Genomic DNA, 14,400 nt, shown 5'->3' with positions numbered 1-14,400 from the left:
TGTATGCAGTTAACACTTCCATATATCCCTATAACTAAATAATCCTAATTGTGGACTGGAGTGCACTGTTCACAAAGCCTTACCCCTCGTGAGAGTAATTTAAAGAATGTTTTTTCATGAATATATGATTTCATTTAGTCTAAGAAAAACAGACTTTAATGCGTAACATCTCATGAGTTAAAACTTTGTGAAGAGAGCCCCTGTCTTGAAATGATCATTGGGGAATGTTTATATTGTTGTTGCTTTTTCTGTCTTTGTTTCTGTGTTCAGGTGCCGTGTTGGTGAGAACTGGTGGTACCGCGGCGAACACTGTGAGGAGTACGTCTCTGAGCCCCTGGTGGTGGGGATTGCCATTGCCTCAGTGGCTGGCTTCCTGCTGGTCGCTTCTGCTGTCATCTTTTTCTTGTCTAGGACCCTGCGTGACCAGTACAGCAAGAATGACATAGAGGATCCTGTCAGGTGAGCAGTTTTAAAAAGCGCTTATCAACCTAGAAAGGGGATACAGATCCTCACAGTACAACAATCTTCTTATGTCTGTTTGACTGTCAACCCATCCACTTAAAGAGGATTTTATAGGGTAACCTGTGCAATCAATGCATTTTGTTGGCAAGAACAGCTATATTATTATGGTTATACATTATTATACCAGTAATACATTCCAAAGAGGCCGACAGTCATTAGTTCTATTCATTTTAGTAGATCGGTTTTCTCTTAGATTCTGACTGCTACACAGATAACAGAGCTGGCACTCCCCTTGCACAGCAGAAGAATGTAGGCTACTTTCCAAGCTGTAGTGAAAGTACCTGTTATCAGCCAGGGATTAATTAGATCAGCAATTGGTGATGCAATAGCCTTGGCCTCTATTTTGGTTAAACTGATATCTAAGTCATCTGAGGCCAAAGCTGTTTGCAAGGTTAAGACTCTAGATTTTAATATTTTATTACTAACCTGTAAGGCAGGGGTGGGCAATTCCGGTCCTGGAGGGCTGGTGTCCCTCCTGGCTTTTGTTCCAACTGTGCTCTAAATTACTTAATTAGACCAATAATTGGTCCAATTAAGTAATTTAGGACAAAGTTGGAACAAAAGCCAGGAGGGACACCAGCCCTCCAGGACCGGAATTGCCCACCCCTGCTGTAAGGAGTGCCCCTTCTTGTTGGAATGTCCTAATTCTAACTACAAGTTATCTATGCCATGTACTGTTTACATATGCAGGTTTGCTTCAGGCTCCCAGGGCAAGATTGTGCACTTGAAGTGGCACAGACTTTTCTGTGGCTCAGGCTCTCCAGATCCTAAATCATATCTATCAGGGAATTTGGGTCAGCAGTGCATTTTAAAAACTCAATTAGTATAATCTGCTTGTATAATCTAGATCTCCTGCCTCTCTCAGTAAATACATTGTACTGTATATAATCTTCAGGATACACTGACAGGATATGGCAGCAGTGTGGAGTAGTGGTTAGGGGCTCTGGACTCTTGACTGGAGGGTTGTAGGTTCAATCCTAGGTGGGGGAGACTGCTGCTGTACCCTTGAGCAAGGTACTTTACCTTGATTGCTCCAGTAAAAACCCAACTGTATAAATGGGTCATTGTATGTAAAAATAATGTGTAAAAAAAATGTAATTGTATGTAAAAATAATGTGATCTCTTGTAACAATTGTAAGTCGCCCTGGATAAGGGCGTCTGCTAAGAAATCAAAAATATATATATGTTAATATCAAAACACATAGTTCCTTTTGCTTCTGCCCCCTATATCTTCCATTCTCTTTTACTGAAGCCTTGAGTTTCTCTGTCTTCCCTTGTGTTGGTAACAGGTTCGGGGACAGCTTGGCGTCCATGGAGAAGGCAGTGAAGTACAACCCCATGTATGAGAGTGACACCACCACCAGCTACAGTCACTACTACAGGCGCTACCCGCATATTCCTTCATACAGCTCAGCCAGTGCTGACGCCTCCACAGACTTCAGCAGCGAGGAGATCCGACACATCTATGAGCACAGCGAGCTCACCAGGGAGGTACTGATCTCAACACAACATTATAAAATGTGTTTTAATGCACTGCGCTGGCACGGGTTTGTACTGCCCTGAGTCTCCTCGGGTCTATCTGCAACATAAATCTTCTCTTGTATGCATGTCATTCATTTATTTTACAGCTGGCACTGTTCTTTTTAATACAAATTATCTGAATGGGCGAATTTCAGTTTTTAAAAATGTTTTATCTGTTTGTATTTTAAACTTAGAGCAGATTTTGCTGGCAAAATAATTCATTAAAGGAGGTTTTTAATTATTATTATTATTATTATTATTTTTTAAGTGAGCCACCTATATATTAGTAGAAATGTTAGTCAGTACAATTGGAAAACAAGAGTAAACACCATAGTTATTGCTCTCTCAGGTCTCTATCCACGTAGGTCACAGCATAAACAACTTGCACAAATACACCTCTTTTTTTATTTTTAATGATTTTTTCCCCACAGGAAATTCAGAACAGAATACGAATAATAGAACTGTACGCCAAGGACCAGCAGTTTGCTGAGTTTGTACGGCAGCATCAAATGTGAGTTCAGCTACTGTTTTAAACTTGCATTCATAGCAAATGCTTTCATTTGAACACTGCTGTTGTCCAGTTAGCCCAGTAAAGCTGTTTCAAAACCAACACAAATCTATACTTTCTTTACTGTATTTATAAGGGGAGCTGTAAGGGGGTTGTTTGCTTGTCTGCAGTATTTTTTTTTTACCTCAGAATCTCTTTCTTTTAAAGTTTTGGCAGGGCAACTTCTCAACACAAACTGCTATTACTTTTTAACAGTTCAGCCATTTGTACTTTTTCTTCTTTTAATTGAGGTGCTCTATCTGTCATCTACAGCAGTCACTGAAGTGTTCCAAGTTACGTGATGTAAGTGTTGGAAAAATTCTTGTCTTGCTTTCACAGTCGGGCCTTGGATGTCAGACGAGGAAGTCATTCCAGTTAGTACCACGGCAACCATCTGTATCCAACAAGGCGAGTTGAGTAGCACTTATTGCACAAAATACATTTCAAAAATAGGGACCATGCACTTATTATTATTATTATTATTTATTTCTTAGCAGACGCCCTTATCCAGGGCGACTTACAATCGCAAGCAAATACAAATACATTCAAGTGTTACAATATAAGTCATACAATAAGAACAAGAAATACAATAATTCTCAAGTGTGACAAACCACAATTCAATAATACAGCAGATAATAGTGAAAGTTACATCAGGATATGATTAAGTAGTGATAGTTACATCAGGATATGATTAAGTACAAAATACTACAGATTAAACACTTGGGAGATTACAATATTCTGAGGTACAGGATTAAATGCAGTAAAATAGGGGGCAGATAAGAGCAAAATAAAGCATATTTAAATGAAGGGTGATAGTGTCCCAGGATACAACAGAGGAGTTCTACAGGTGCTGTTTGAAGAGGTGAGTCTTAAGGAGGCGCCGGAATGTGGTCAGGGACTGGGCAGTCCTGACATCTGTAGGAAGGTCGTTCCACCACTGCGGAGCAAGGGTGGAGAAGGAGCGGGCTCGGGAGGCAGGGGAGCGTAGCGGAGGTAGAGCCAGTCTTCTAGTGCAGGCGGAGCGGAGAGGTCGAGTGGGGGTGTAGGGAGAGATGAGGGTCTGGAGGTAGCTGGGTGCAGTCTGATCAAGGCATCTGTAGGCTAGTACAAGAGTCTTGAACTGGATGCGAGCGGTGATCGGGAGCCAGTGGAGCGAGCGGAGTAGTGGAGTAGCGTGGGCGAAGCGAGGTAGAGAGAACACCAGGCGAGCAGCAGAGTTCTGGATGAGCTGGAGCGGACGGGTGGCGGACGCAGGGAGGCCAGCCAGGAGGGAGTTGCAGTAGTCTAGGCGGGAGAGTACCAGGGCCTGGACCAGGAGCTGGGTAGCATAGTTGGTGAGGAAGGGTCGGATTCTTCGGATGTTGCTCAGGAAGAATCTGCAAGTGCGTGCCAGAGTGGAGATGTGCTGGGAATAAGAGAGTCAGGGGTCCAGGGTGACTCCAAGGTTTTTAGCTGAGGAAGAGGGAGAGAGTGTGGTAGATTCCAGAGGAACAGAGATAGAGAGATCAGAGGAGGGGGAGGAGGAGGGAAAGAAAAGGAGGTCAGATTTAGAGAGGTTGAGTTTGAGGTGATGCGAGTGCATCCAGGAGGAAATAGCAGACAGACAGGTAGAGATACGGGAGGAGATGGTGGAGTCAGAGGTGGGGAAGGAGAGGAAAATCTGAGCATCATCAGCATAGAAATGGTATGAGAAACCATAGGATGCGATGAGGGGGCCCAGGGAGCGGGTGTAGAGAGAGAACAGGAGAGGACCCAAGACTGACCCTTGGGGGACTCCAGTCAAGAGAGGGTGAGGTGTGGAGGTTGCTCCACGCCAGGTTACCTGGTAAGTGCGGTTGGAGAGGTAGGAGGAGAACCAGGCCAGAGCAGTGCCAGAGATCCCCAGGTCAGCAAGAGATGATAGTAGAATAGAGTGATCAACAGTGTCAAAGGCAGCAGAGAGGTCGAGGAGAATTAGGACAGAGGAGAGAGAGGCAGCTCGGGCACACTTAAGTGAGTTGGTGACAGAGAGAAGGGCGGTTTCAGTGGAGTGAGCAGAGCGGAAGCCAGATTGGAGAGGGTCAAGCAGAGAGTGGTTGGACAGGAAAGCAGAGAGCTGGCGGTGTACAGTCCGCTCGAGGGTTTTGGAGAGGAAGGGTAGGAGGGAGACAGGACGGTAGCTCTGGAGGGAGGTGGGGTCGAGGGTAGGTTTTTTGAGGAGGGGAGTGATAGAGGCTTTTTTGAAGGCAGAGGGGAAGATGCCAGAAAGTAGAGAGGTGTTGAGGAGGGAGGAGATGAAGGGGAGTAGAGCAGGAGCAGCAGCTTGAAAGAGGTGAGTGGGGAGGGGGTCCAAGGCACACGTGGTGGGTTTGTGACCCTGGAGCAGGGAGGAGAGGTCAGAGTCTGAGAGGGGCAAGAAGGTGGAGAGGGAGGGCGAGTTAGTAGGGGATGTAGTGGGTGTAGGGGTTGGAGCAGGAGGGGGTGCGGGGGAGGGAGAGGTGTTAAAGAGTTTGCGGATATCTGAGATTTTAGAAGAGAAGAAGGAGGCAAAGTCGTCAGGGGAGATAGAGGAGGGAGGAGGAGGGGGGGGAGGGTTTAGGAGGGAGGAGAAGGTAGAGAATAGTTTACGTGGGTTGTTAGTGGAGGCTTGGATTACAGATTGGAAATAAGCACATTTAGCAGAGGAGAGAGTAGAGGAGAAGGAGGAGAGAAGAGTGCGGTAAAGGTCTAGGGCAGCAGGGAGTTTGGTTCTCTTCCATTTCTTTTCAGCAGATCGCAGTGTGATTCTTGCCGAGCGGAGCACAGAGGAGAGCCAGGGATGGGGAGGGGAGGGGCGAGCGGGTCGGGAGGTGAGGGGACAGAGGGAGTCGAGGGAGGAGGTGAGTGATGAGAAGAGGGTGGAGGTAGCAGAGTCTACGGAGAGTTGTGAAAAGGAGTCGATAGGAGGGAGGTGAGAGAGAGCAGTGGAGGCAAGGACAGAGGGGGAGAGAGAGCGGAGGTTACGGCGAGAGGTGACAGTGGGGGTAGGAGGAGCAGGGAGAGGGGGGAGAGACAGAGAAAAAGAGATGAAATAGTGATCAGAGAGGTCCAGGGGGGTGACAGAGAGGTTGGAGGGGCAGCAGGCCCTGGAGAAGGTGAGGTCCAGTTGACGGCCAGCTTTGTGGGTAGGAGGGGACGGAGAGAGACAGAAGTCGAAGGAGTGAAGGAGAGGGAGGAATCCAGCAGAGTGGCTGGGGTTGGAGAGATGGATGTTGAAGTCACCCAACAGGACAGTCGGGGTAGACAGAGAGGGGAGGGAGGAGAGTAGATAGTCGAGTTCATCCAGAAAGTGAGTGAGAGGCCCAGGGGGGCGGTACAAAACAATGAGCAGGAGTTGACAGGGAGAGGTTAGTTGGACTGCATGAAATTCAAAGGTAGTGACAGAGAGGGAGGTGAGATCAGAGGGGACAGAAAAGAGTAAGGAGGGAGAGAGGAGAAGACCCGTCCCACCTCCCCGTCCGGTGAGACGCGGGGTATGGGACAGGACGTAGAGAGAGGACAGGGCAGCAGGAGTAACAGTGTTATCAGGGGACAGCCAGGTTTCAGTGAGAGCAAGGAAATCGAGCGAGAGGTGGGAGGCAAAGGCAGAGATGAAATCAGCTTTGTTAGCAGAAGAGTGACAGTTCCAGAGTGCACCAGAGAGTGTGCGGGAGGGGGGGAGAGGCAGAGAAATGAGGTTAGAGGGGTTGGAGGAGCAACAGCGGAGGGAGGGCAGAGGACGAGGACGGGAGGACAGAACAGGGATGTGAGAGACAGTCATAGCAGGACAAGCAAGACAAAAGGCACAGTAGGAGCAGTGGGGTGGAGGATACAGACCTGACTAGTAGATGGCTTCTTCCAGAGCGCTGGTAGGTTCGGATCTAGTCGAACAGCGTCTCAGTGCAGGCCTCCCCTCGCTGGACTCCCACAGCTAGACTCCCGGCTCTTTTGTTGAGGCTCTTCTGTTGGCTGGCGCTTCGTGCTGGCGCTAAAATAAGCTGCTTGAATAAATGTTGTTACCCCTGCTTGGCAAAAGAACCAACTAAACTGTGTGGAAACCAATCAAATAGCAAAATCAACTGCTAATCAATTTAGCCACTCACCTGGTACTAATCACACACAAACTCAGCCAATTCAAACACCACCTTACAATGTCACCAAATGTAGTAGTTACAATTACAAAAAGCAGGAACTTATCTATCTGCCTCTCTCCCTGGTTCCCTGAAGACTGAACTAATTACCAGATGCCCACTCTTAAATAACTCCCTTCACTTAGCAAGGGAACTAGCTGCTAACTGCTCTGGAGACAATAGTTTCACACACTTTGATGGGATCACACAACTGCAGGAGCTGTGTGGAGACCAATTCAAATGCAAACTGCTCTAATCAAGTTAACCCACCCTGATTCAAATTTACAAATTACAAATTAAGTACTCAAAATAAGCACACTGCCTGGGATAAAATCACACACTCCTCCCCAATTAGAAACACCAGGTAATACTATATAGTTAATGGAAAAATTACTAGGAGCAGGATCAAATACCTATCTTGCTTCAAATGCTGGTTACCTGGTTACCTGTCGACTCCCACAGCTAGACTCCCGGCTCTTTTGTTGAGGCTCTTCTGTTGGCTGGCGCTTCGTGCTGGCGCTAAAATAAGCTGCTTGAATAAATGTTGTTACCCCTGCTTGGCAAAAGAACCAACTAAACTGTGTGGAAACCAATCAAATAGCAAAATCAACTGCTAATCAATTTAGCCACTCACCTGGTACTAATCACACACAAACTCAGCCAATTCAAACACCACCTTACAATGTCACCAAATGTAGTAGTTACAATTACAAAAAGCAGGAACTTATCTATCTGCCTCTCTCCCTGGTTCCCTGAAGACTGAACTAATTACCAGATGCCCACTCTTAAATAACTCCCTTCACTTAGCAAGGGAACTAGCTGCTAACTGCTCTGGAGACAATAGTTTCACACACTTTGATGGGATCACACAACTGCAGGAGCTGTGTGGAGACCAATTCAAATGCAAACTGCTCTAATCAAGTTAACCCACCCTGATTCAAATTTACAAATTACAAATTAAGTACTCAAAATAAGCACACTGCCTGGGATAAAATCACACACTCCTCCCCAATTAGAAACACCAGGTAATACTATATAGTTAATGGAAAAATTACTAGGAGCAGGATCAAATACCTATCTTGCTTCAAATGCTGGTTACCTGGTTACCTGTCGACTCCCACAGCTAGACTCCCGGCTCTTTTGTTGAGGCTCTTCTGTTGGCTGGCGCTTCGTGCTGGCGCTAAAATAAGCTGCTTGAATAAATGTTGTTACCCCTGCTTGGCAAAAGAACCAACTAAACTGTGTGGAAACCAATCAAATAGCAAAATCAACTGCTAATCAATTTAGCCACTCACCTGGTACTAATCACACACAAACTCAGCCAATTCAAACACCACCTTACAATGTCACCAAATGTAGTAGTTACAATTACAAAAAGCAGGAACTTATCTATCTGCCTCTCTCCCTGGTTCCCTGAAGACTGAACTAATTACCAGATGCCCACTCTTAAATAACTCCCTTCACTTAGCAAGGGAACTAGCTGCTAACTGCTCTGGAGACAATAGTTTCACACACTTTGATGGGATCACACAACTGCAGGAGCTGTGTGGAGACCAATTCAAATGCAAACTGCTCTAATCAAGTTAACCCACCCTGATTCAAATTTACAAATTACAAATTAAGTACTCAAAATAAGCACACTGCCTGGGATAAAATCACACACTCCTCCCCAATTAGAAACACCAGGTAATACTATATAGTTAATGGAAAAATTACTAGGAGCAGGATCAAATACCTATCTTGCTTCAAATGCTGGTTACCTGGTTACCTGTCGACTCCCACAGCTAGACTCCCGGCTCTTTTGTTGAGGCTCTTCTGTTGGCTGGCGCTTCGTGCTGGCGCTAAAATAAGCTGCTTGAATAAATGTTGTTACCCCTGCTTGGCAAAAGAACCAACTAAACTGTGTGGAAACCAATCAAATAGCAAAATCAACTGCTAATCAATTTAGCCACTCACCTGGTACTAATCACACACAAACTCAGCCAATTCAAACACCACCTTACAATGTCACCAAATGTAGTAGTTACAATTACAAAAAGCAGGAACTTATCTATCTGCCTCTCTCCCTGGTTCCCTGAAGACTGAACTAATTACCAGATGCCCACTCTTAAATAACTCCCTTCACTTAGCAAGGGAACTAGCTGCTAACTGCTCTGGAGACAATAGTTTCACACACTTTGATGGGATCACACAACTGCAGGAGCTGTGTGGAGACCAATTCAAATGCAAACTGCTCTAATCAAGTTAACCCACCCTGATTCAAATTTACAAATTACAAATTAAGTACTCAAAATAAGCACACTGCCTGGGATAAAATCACACACTCCTCCCCAATTAGAAACACCAGGTAATACTATATAGTTAATGGAAAAATTACTAGGAGCAGGATCAAATACCTATCTTGCTTCAAATGCTGGTTACCTGGTTACCTGTCGACTCCCACAGCTAGACTCCCGGCTCTTTTGTTGAGGCTCTTCTGTTGGCTGGCGCTTCGTGCTGGCGCTAAAATAAGCTGCTTGAATAAATGTTGTTACCCCTGCTTGGCAAAAGAACCAACTAAACTGTGTGGAAACCAATCAAATAGCAAAATCAACTGCTAATCAATTTAGCCACTCACCTGGTACTAATCACACACAAACTCAGCCAATTCAAACACCACCTTACAATGTCACCAAATGTAGTAGTTACAATTACAAAAAGCAGGAACTTATCTATCTGCCTCTCTCCCTGGTTCCCTGAAGACTGAACTAATTACCAGATGCCCACTCTTAAATAACTCCCTTCACTTAGCAAGGGAACTAGCTGCTAACTGCTCTGGAGACAATAGTTTCACACACTTTGATGGGATCACACAACTGCAGGAGCTGTGTGGAGACCAATTCAAATGCAAACTGCTCTAATCAAGTTAACCCACCCTGATTCAAATTTACAAATTACAAATTAAGTACTCAAAATAAGCACACTGCCTGGGATAAAATCACACACTCCTCCCCAATTAGAAACACCAGGTAATACTATATAGTTAATGGAAAAATTACTAGGAGCAGGATCAAATACCTATCTTGCTTCAAATGCTGGTTACCTGGTTACCTGTCGACTCCCACAGCTAGACTCCCGGCTCTTTTGTTGAGGCTCTTCTGTTGGCTGGCGCTTCGTGCTGCCTTTAGGTTTGGTTTGTCAAGGTTTGATGATTTTCATCTTTGGTACAGTACTGTTTGTTAAGCAATAGTGCTGTACATTGTAAGATAATCTGTAAATGCTGGTAACTGTAAACATTAGCTACTTATTTAGTGAGCAAAGAGTATGCATGTGGTTAAATGGACAATAAACAACCCCCCTCCTTAATCTTTCTGCATTCCTTGCTTATTAAAATCACTTACTAATTCAAATCATTTTTTAAGAGGATACAATTATATTTGTAGACATACCAAGATATTTAGTCAGCAAAAAGCCTGAGTCAGGTAAAATGGACAACAAATTACCCACCGTAGTCATTCAGTATTTGTAGTGTGTTTTACAGTGATGAACTTACAACACTGTTGATGTTTTCTTTTCCTTGTAGGAAAATGCCTTGGTAAATGGAGGAAAGGATGGCCTATGCTGTGTGCCCTGAAAAATGTAATGTTTCTGCTGCCATGGCCACCAGACCAAGGCCGTCGTTATAGAATGTCTAGCTCTGAAGTGTTTGTATGTTTTGTTCAATTTTGTCCAATTTTGTCAAAATCCATTAAGAAAAAAAGACTAATGTTGCTGTCCTGGTGAATAATACAGAAAAATGCATGAATTTTATGTGTATGTTTTTATTTTTTTGGATGGAGTGAACATTAATTGTATTGCTATTTTTAAAATGTGTATTATTGCTGTTCTTTAATATTGCAGCCATTACCTTTTCTGTTTACAATATTTCATGATGATTTCTATACATGTTGTGTACTTCCCCCCATTGCAAGACTTCTCAGACATCACATTACTACATGGAAGATGCATTTGTATGTTTAAAATATATGTATCTGGGGGGGGTCCCGAGTGGCTTATCCAGTTAAAGTGCTGCCTCTGGGAATGCAGGATAAGTCAGACAGCTTGAACGGCGCCGGTTCATGTCCAGGCTGTGCAAAGCTGAAGGGGGCATCACATTGGCTCTCACACTCCCGGGTTGGGGGCAGGGATTGCTTTTCCTCATCGTGCAACAGCGAATTCTACTGGCCACACACCGAACATATTCATAGTGGATAAAAAGCAGGGCGGTCTCTGTTCTCTGAAATTGGTAGCCTGCCCACCTCTGCTCTGGATTGCTCGACGTAAAAGTGATTCTGGCTTTAGGATTGTGAGACTGGAGGATGCTCACATGCCCTCAGAACGATTGTGCTGTGTGGGGACTCGCTGCAGTGAAAAAACATAATTGGACATTCCAAATTGGGAGAAAATAAATAAAAATAATGATTGGTCACTCTAAATTAAAAAAAAAAGATATATATATATATATATATATATATATATATATATATATATATATATATATATATATATATATATATGTATATATATATATATATATATATATATATATATATATATATATATATATATATATAGACGTGCTCAAATTTGTTGGTACCCTTACAGCTCATTGAAATAATGCTTCATTCCTCCTGAAAAGTGATGAAATTAAAAGCTATTTTATCATGTATACTTGCATGCCTTTGGTATGTCATAGAATAAAGCAAAGAAGCTGTGAAAAGAGATGAATTATTGCTTATTCTACAAAGATATTCTAAAATGGCCTGGACACATTTGTTGGTACCCCTTAGAAAAGATAATAAATAATTGGATTATAGTGATATTTCAAACTAATTAGTTTCTTTAATTAGTATCACACATGTCTCCAATCTTGTAATCAGTCATCAGCCTATTTAAATGGAGAAAAGTAGTCACTGTGCTGTTTGGTATCATTGTGTGCACCACACTGAACATGGACCAGAGAAAGCAAAGGAGAGAGTTGTCTGAGGAGATCAGAAAGAAAATAATAGACTAGCACCATCTCCAAGCAGCTTGATGTTCCTGTGACAACAGTTGCAAATATTATTAAGAAGTTTAAGGTCCATGGAACTGTAGCCAACCTCCCTGGGCGCAGCCGCAAGAGGAAAATTGACCCCAGATTGAACAGAAGGATAGTGCGAATGGTAGAAAAAGAACCAAGGATAACTGCCAAAGAGATACAAGCTGAACTCCAAGGTGAAGGTACATCAGTTTCTGATCGCACCATCCGTCGCTTTTTGAGCGAAAGTGGGCTCCATGGAAGAAGACCCAGGAGGACTCCACTTTTGACAGAAAAACATAAAAAAGCCAGACTGGAATTTGCTAAAATGCATATTGACAAGCCACAATCCTTCTGGGAGAATGTCCTTTGGACAGATGAGTCAAAACTGGAGCTTTTTGACAAGTCACATCAGCTCTATGTTCACAGACGAAAAAATGAAGCTTTCAAAGAAAAGAACACCATACCTACAGTGAAACATGGAGGAGGCTCAGTTATGTTTTGGGGCTGCTTTGCTGCGCCTGGCACAGGGTGCCTTGAATCTGTGCAGCGCACAATGAAATCTCAAGACTATCAAGGCATTCTGGAGCGAAACGTACTGCCCAGTGTCAGAAAGCTATGTCTCAGTCACAGGTCATGGGTCCTCCAACAGGATAATGACCCAAAACACACAGCTAAAATTGCTTGCCTCTAAAGATTGTGCAACAAAATATTAGGTTAGCGGTCCCATCATTTTTGTCCATGCCATTTTCATTTGTTTTATTATTTACAATATTATGTTGAATAAAAAATCAAAAGCAAAGTCTGATTTCTATTAAAAATGGAATAAACAATGGTGGATGCCAATTACTTTTGTCAGTTTCAAGTTATTTCAGAGAAAATTGTGCATTCTTTGTTTTTTATGGAGGGGTACCAACAACTTTGAGCACGATATATATATATATATCGAACAGTTCTTTGGCTAGTGTGAGTAAAACATGCTGGGAACACACGCTTTTATTAAAAAAAAGGTTACAAACAATCTTAGGAATGTATTGGCTGCTCCCTTATAAAAGTAGTAAACACCATAGTGTAATAAAACATAGGGAGGCACAGTAAATCATAAGGTGAACCATTGTAAATACATAGTATAACTCCTGTGGGGAAAAACTGCTAAATTAGCATGCAGATCTTCCAAGTATTGCATTATGTTTGCATGGCAAAAGAGAGTGTGTGAGTTAAAAATGTTTAATGTTTTTTACAGTATCCTAGAATCAGCATATTATTGATTGCAGTGTTATTTATTATGTTATGTAATAGTATTAATATAAGTTTTTTTTTTTTTTAATTGAGAAAGATATTTTATACAAAGAAAACTTGCCTTGCATGTGCAAGGAAACACAGCAGCAAACCAAATGTAGTGGAGTATAAATGTGATTGTTTGTAGTGGACTGCCACAAACGCTTATGTTTAAATACATTGCTTTAATAAAAGTACATTCTGCTAGATTTGGGGAAACAAAAAACTAGTATTTCACAGGTATTCAAGTAGGATTTCTGAACAGAAGCTAGGTTGGATGTGTTGTGGTTGGGTGACGGCAGGAGCGTGTGCTTTTGTACATATATTGATAACATTACTTCAGCTCTTAATGATAGCCAAGATACAGGTAGTGGACAAAAAATGGAAACACATGGGTAAATGAGGGACACCAAGTATATTGAAAGCAAGGGCTTCCACACAGATGTGGCTCATGCGTTAATTAAGCAAATAACATCCCAGCATGCTTAGGGTCATGTATAAAAATGCTGGACAGGCCTGGTTGCCTATAATTATGGCTAGCATGGCTGCAAGAGGTGACCTCAGTGACTTTGAAAGATGGGTGATTGTTGGCAGGCGAGCAACTGCAGATCAATTGACTGCAAATTTCAACCAGGGGCATGAGCAGCCAGTTTCATCATAAACGGTCCGCCGATAACTCCACAGAGCGGGATACCATAGTGGCCCAACACCCTATTCAGTGACTTTACATTGGTGTTTCCATTTTTTTGTCCACTACCTGCATTTTACATTACATTTTATACAAGAAAATGGTTAAGATTGTAACTGATAGTCAGGTGAACTGATAATGTCTTTGATACCAATTAGGCCATCCTATTATAGACTATGCCTTTTTAATAAACGTTTATTTAGCTATAGATGTTTTTACTATATAAAAAAATAACAATAAGCCACTGGAAAAAAAAATTGTGCAGTTAACTTAATTTAACCAGAATGTATTTTGAAGTATTGTATAGCAAATTAAAGTATTGTATAGCATCCAGATTTGTGAACTTCTTGGACTGTAAATACAATGTCTTTCCAAGAAAGTGTAGCAGTTTTGTGTTACTTCTTGTATTACCTCTTAAATATTCTATTGATCTGGTCTGGTAACATTAAAATACACGTTTATTGTACATAAAATTGTCATTTTGTACCTAAAGCTATGCCTCCTTATTTTTTACAGTATTAAACATCTTTGAACTGCTATGTGTCCCTTTGTTTCTTTCTCTGCACTACCACTTTCATCCATTTACACTGGGCTTACTGCTTCTGCCTAGTTTAACAGACCCCCAAAAAACAAAACACGATCTGCACAACTGCAGTGAAAAGCAGGGTTAGGTCAGATGTTT

The 14,400-nt window shown here is 42.7% G+C and overlaps 1 protein-coding gene across 3 annotated transcripts in view; it reads left to right on the top strand.

Moving 5' to 3' along the window:
* Window positions 1-11,236, top strand: part of LOC131737793 (interphotoreceptor matrix proteoglycan 2-like) — a 40,089-nt gene extending 28,853 nt beyond the window's left edge. For 2 of the 3 annotated variants that reach the window (XM_059029214.1, XM_059029213.1), the window contains 5 exons: window positions 271-459; window positions 1,812-2,013; window positions 2,475-2,554; window positions 2,930-2,998; window positions 10,280-11,236. In XM_059029214.1, the coding sequence (XP_058885197.1) occupies window positions 271-459; window positions 1,812-2,013; window positions 2,475-2,554; window positions 2,930-2,969 (511 nt within the window). In that variant the 3' untranslated portion in view covers window positions 2,970-2,998; window positions 10,280-11,236. The remainder of the gene's footprint in view (window positions 1-270; window positions 460-1,811; window positions 2,014-2,474; window positions 2,555-2,929; window positions 2,999-10,279) is intronic. The other variant, XM_059029215.1, reaches the window with a different exon arrangement.
* Window positions 11,237-14,400: the final 3,164 nt, after the last annotated feature.

The sequence above is a fragment of the Acipenser ruthenus genome, chromosome 8, assembly GCF_902713425.1.
Source record: "Acipenser ruthenus chromosome 8, fAciRut3.2 maternal haplotype, whole genome shotgun sequence".
Lineage (NCBI taxonomy): Eukaryota > Metazoa > Chordata > Actinopteri > Acipenseriformes > Acipenseridae > Acipenser > Acipenser ruthenus.
This window is presented reverse-complemented; position numbering and strand designations above follow the sequence as displayed.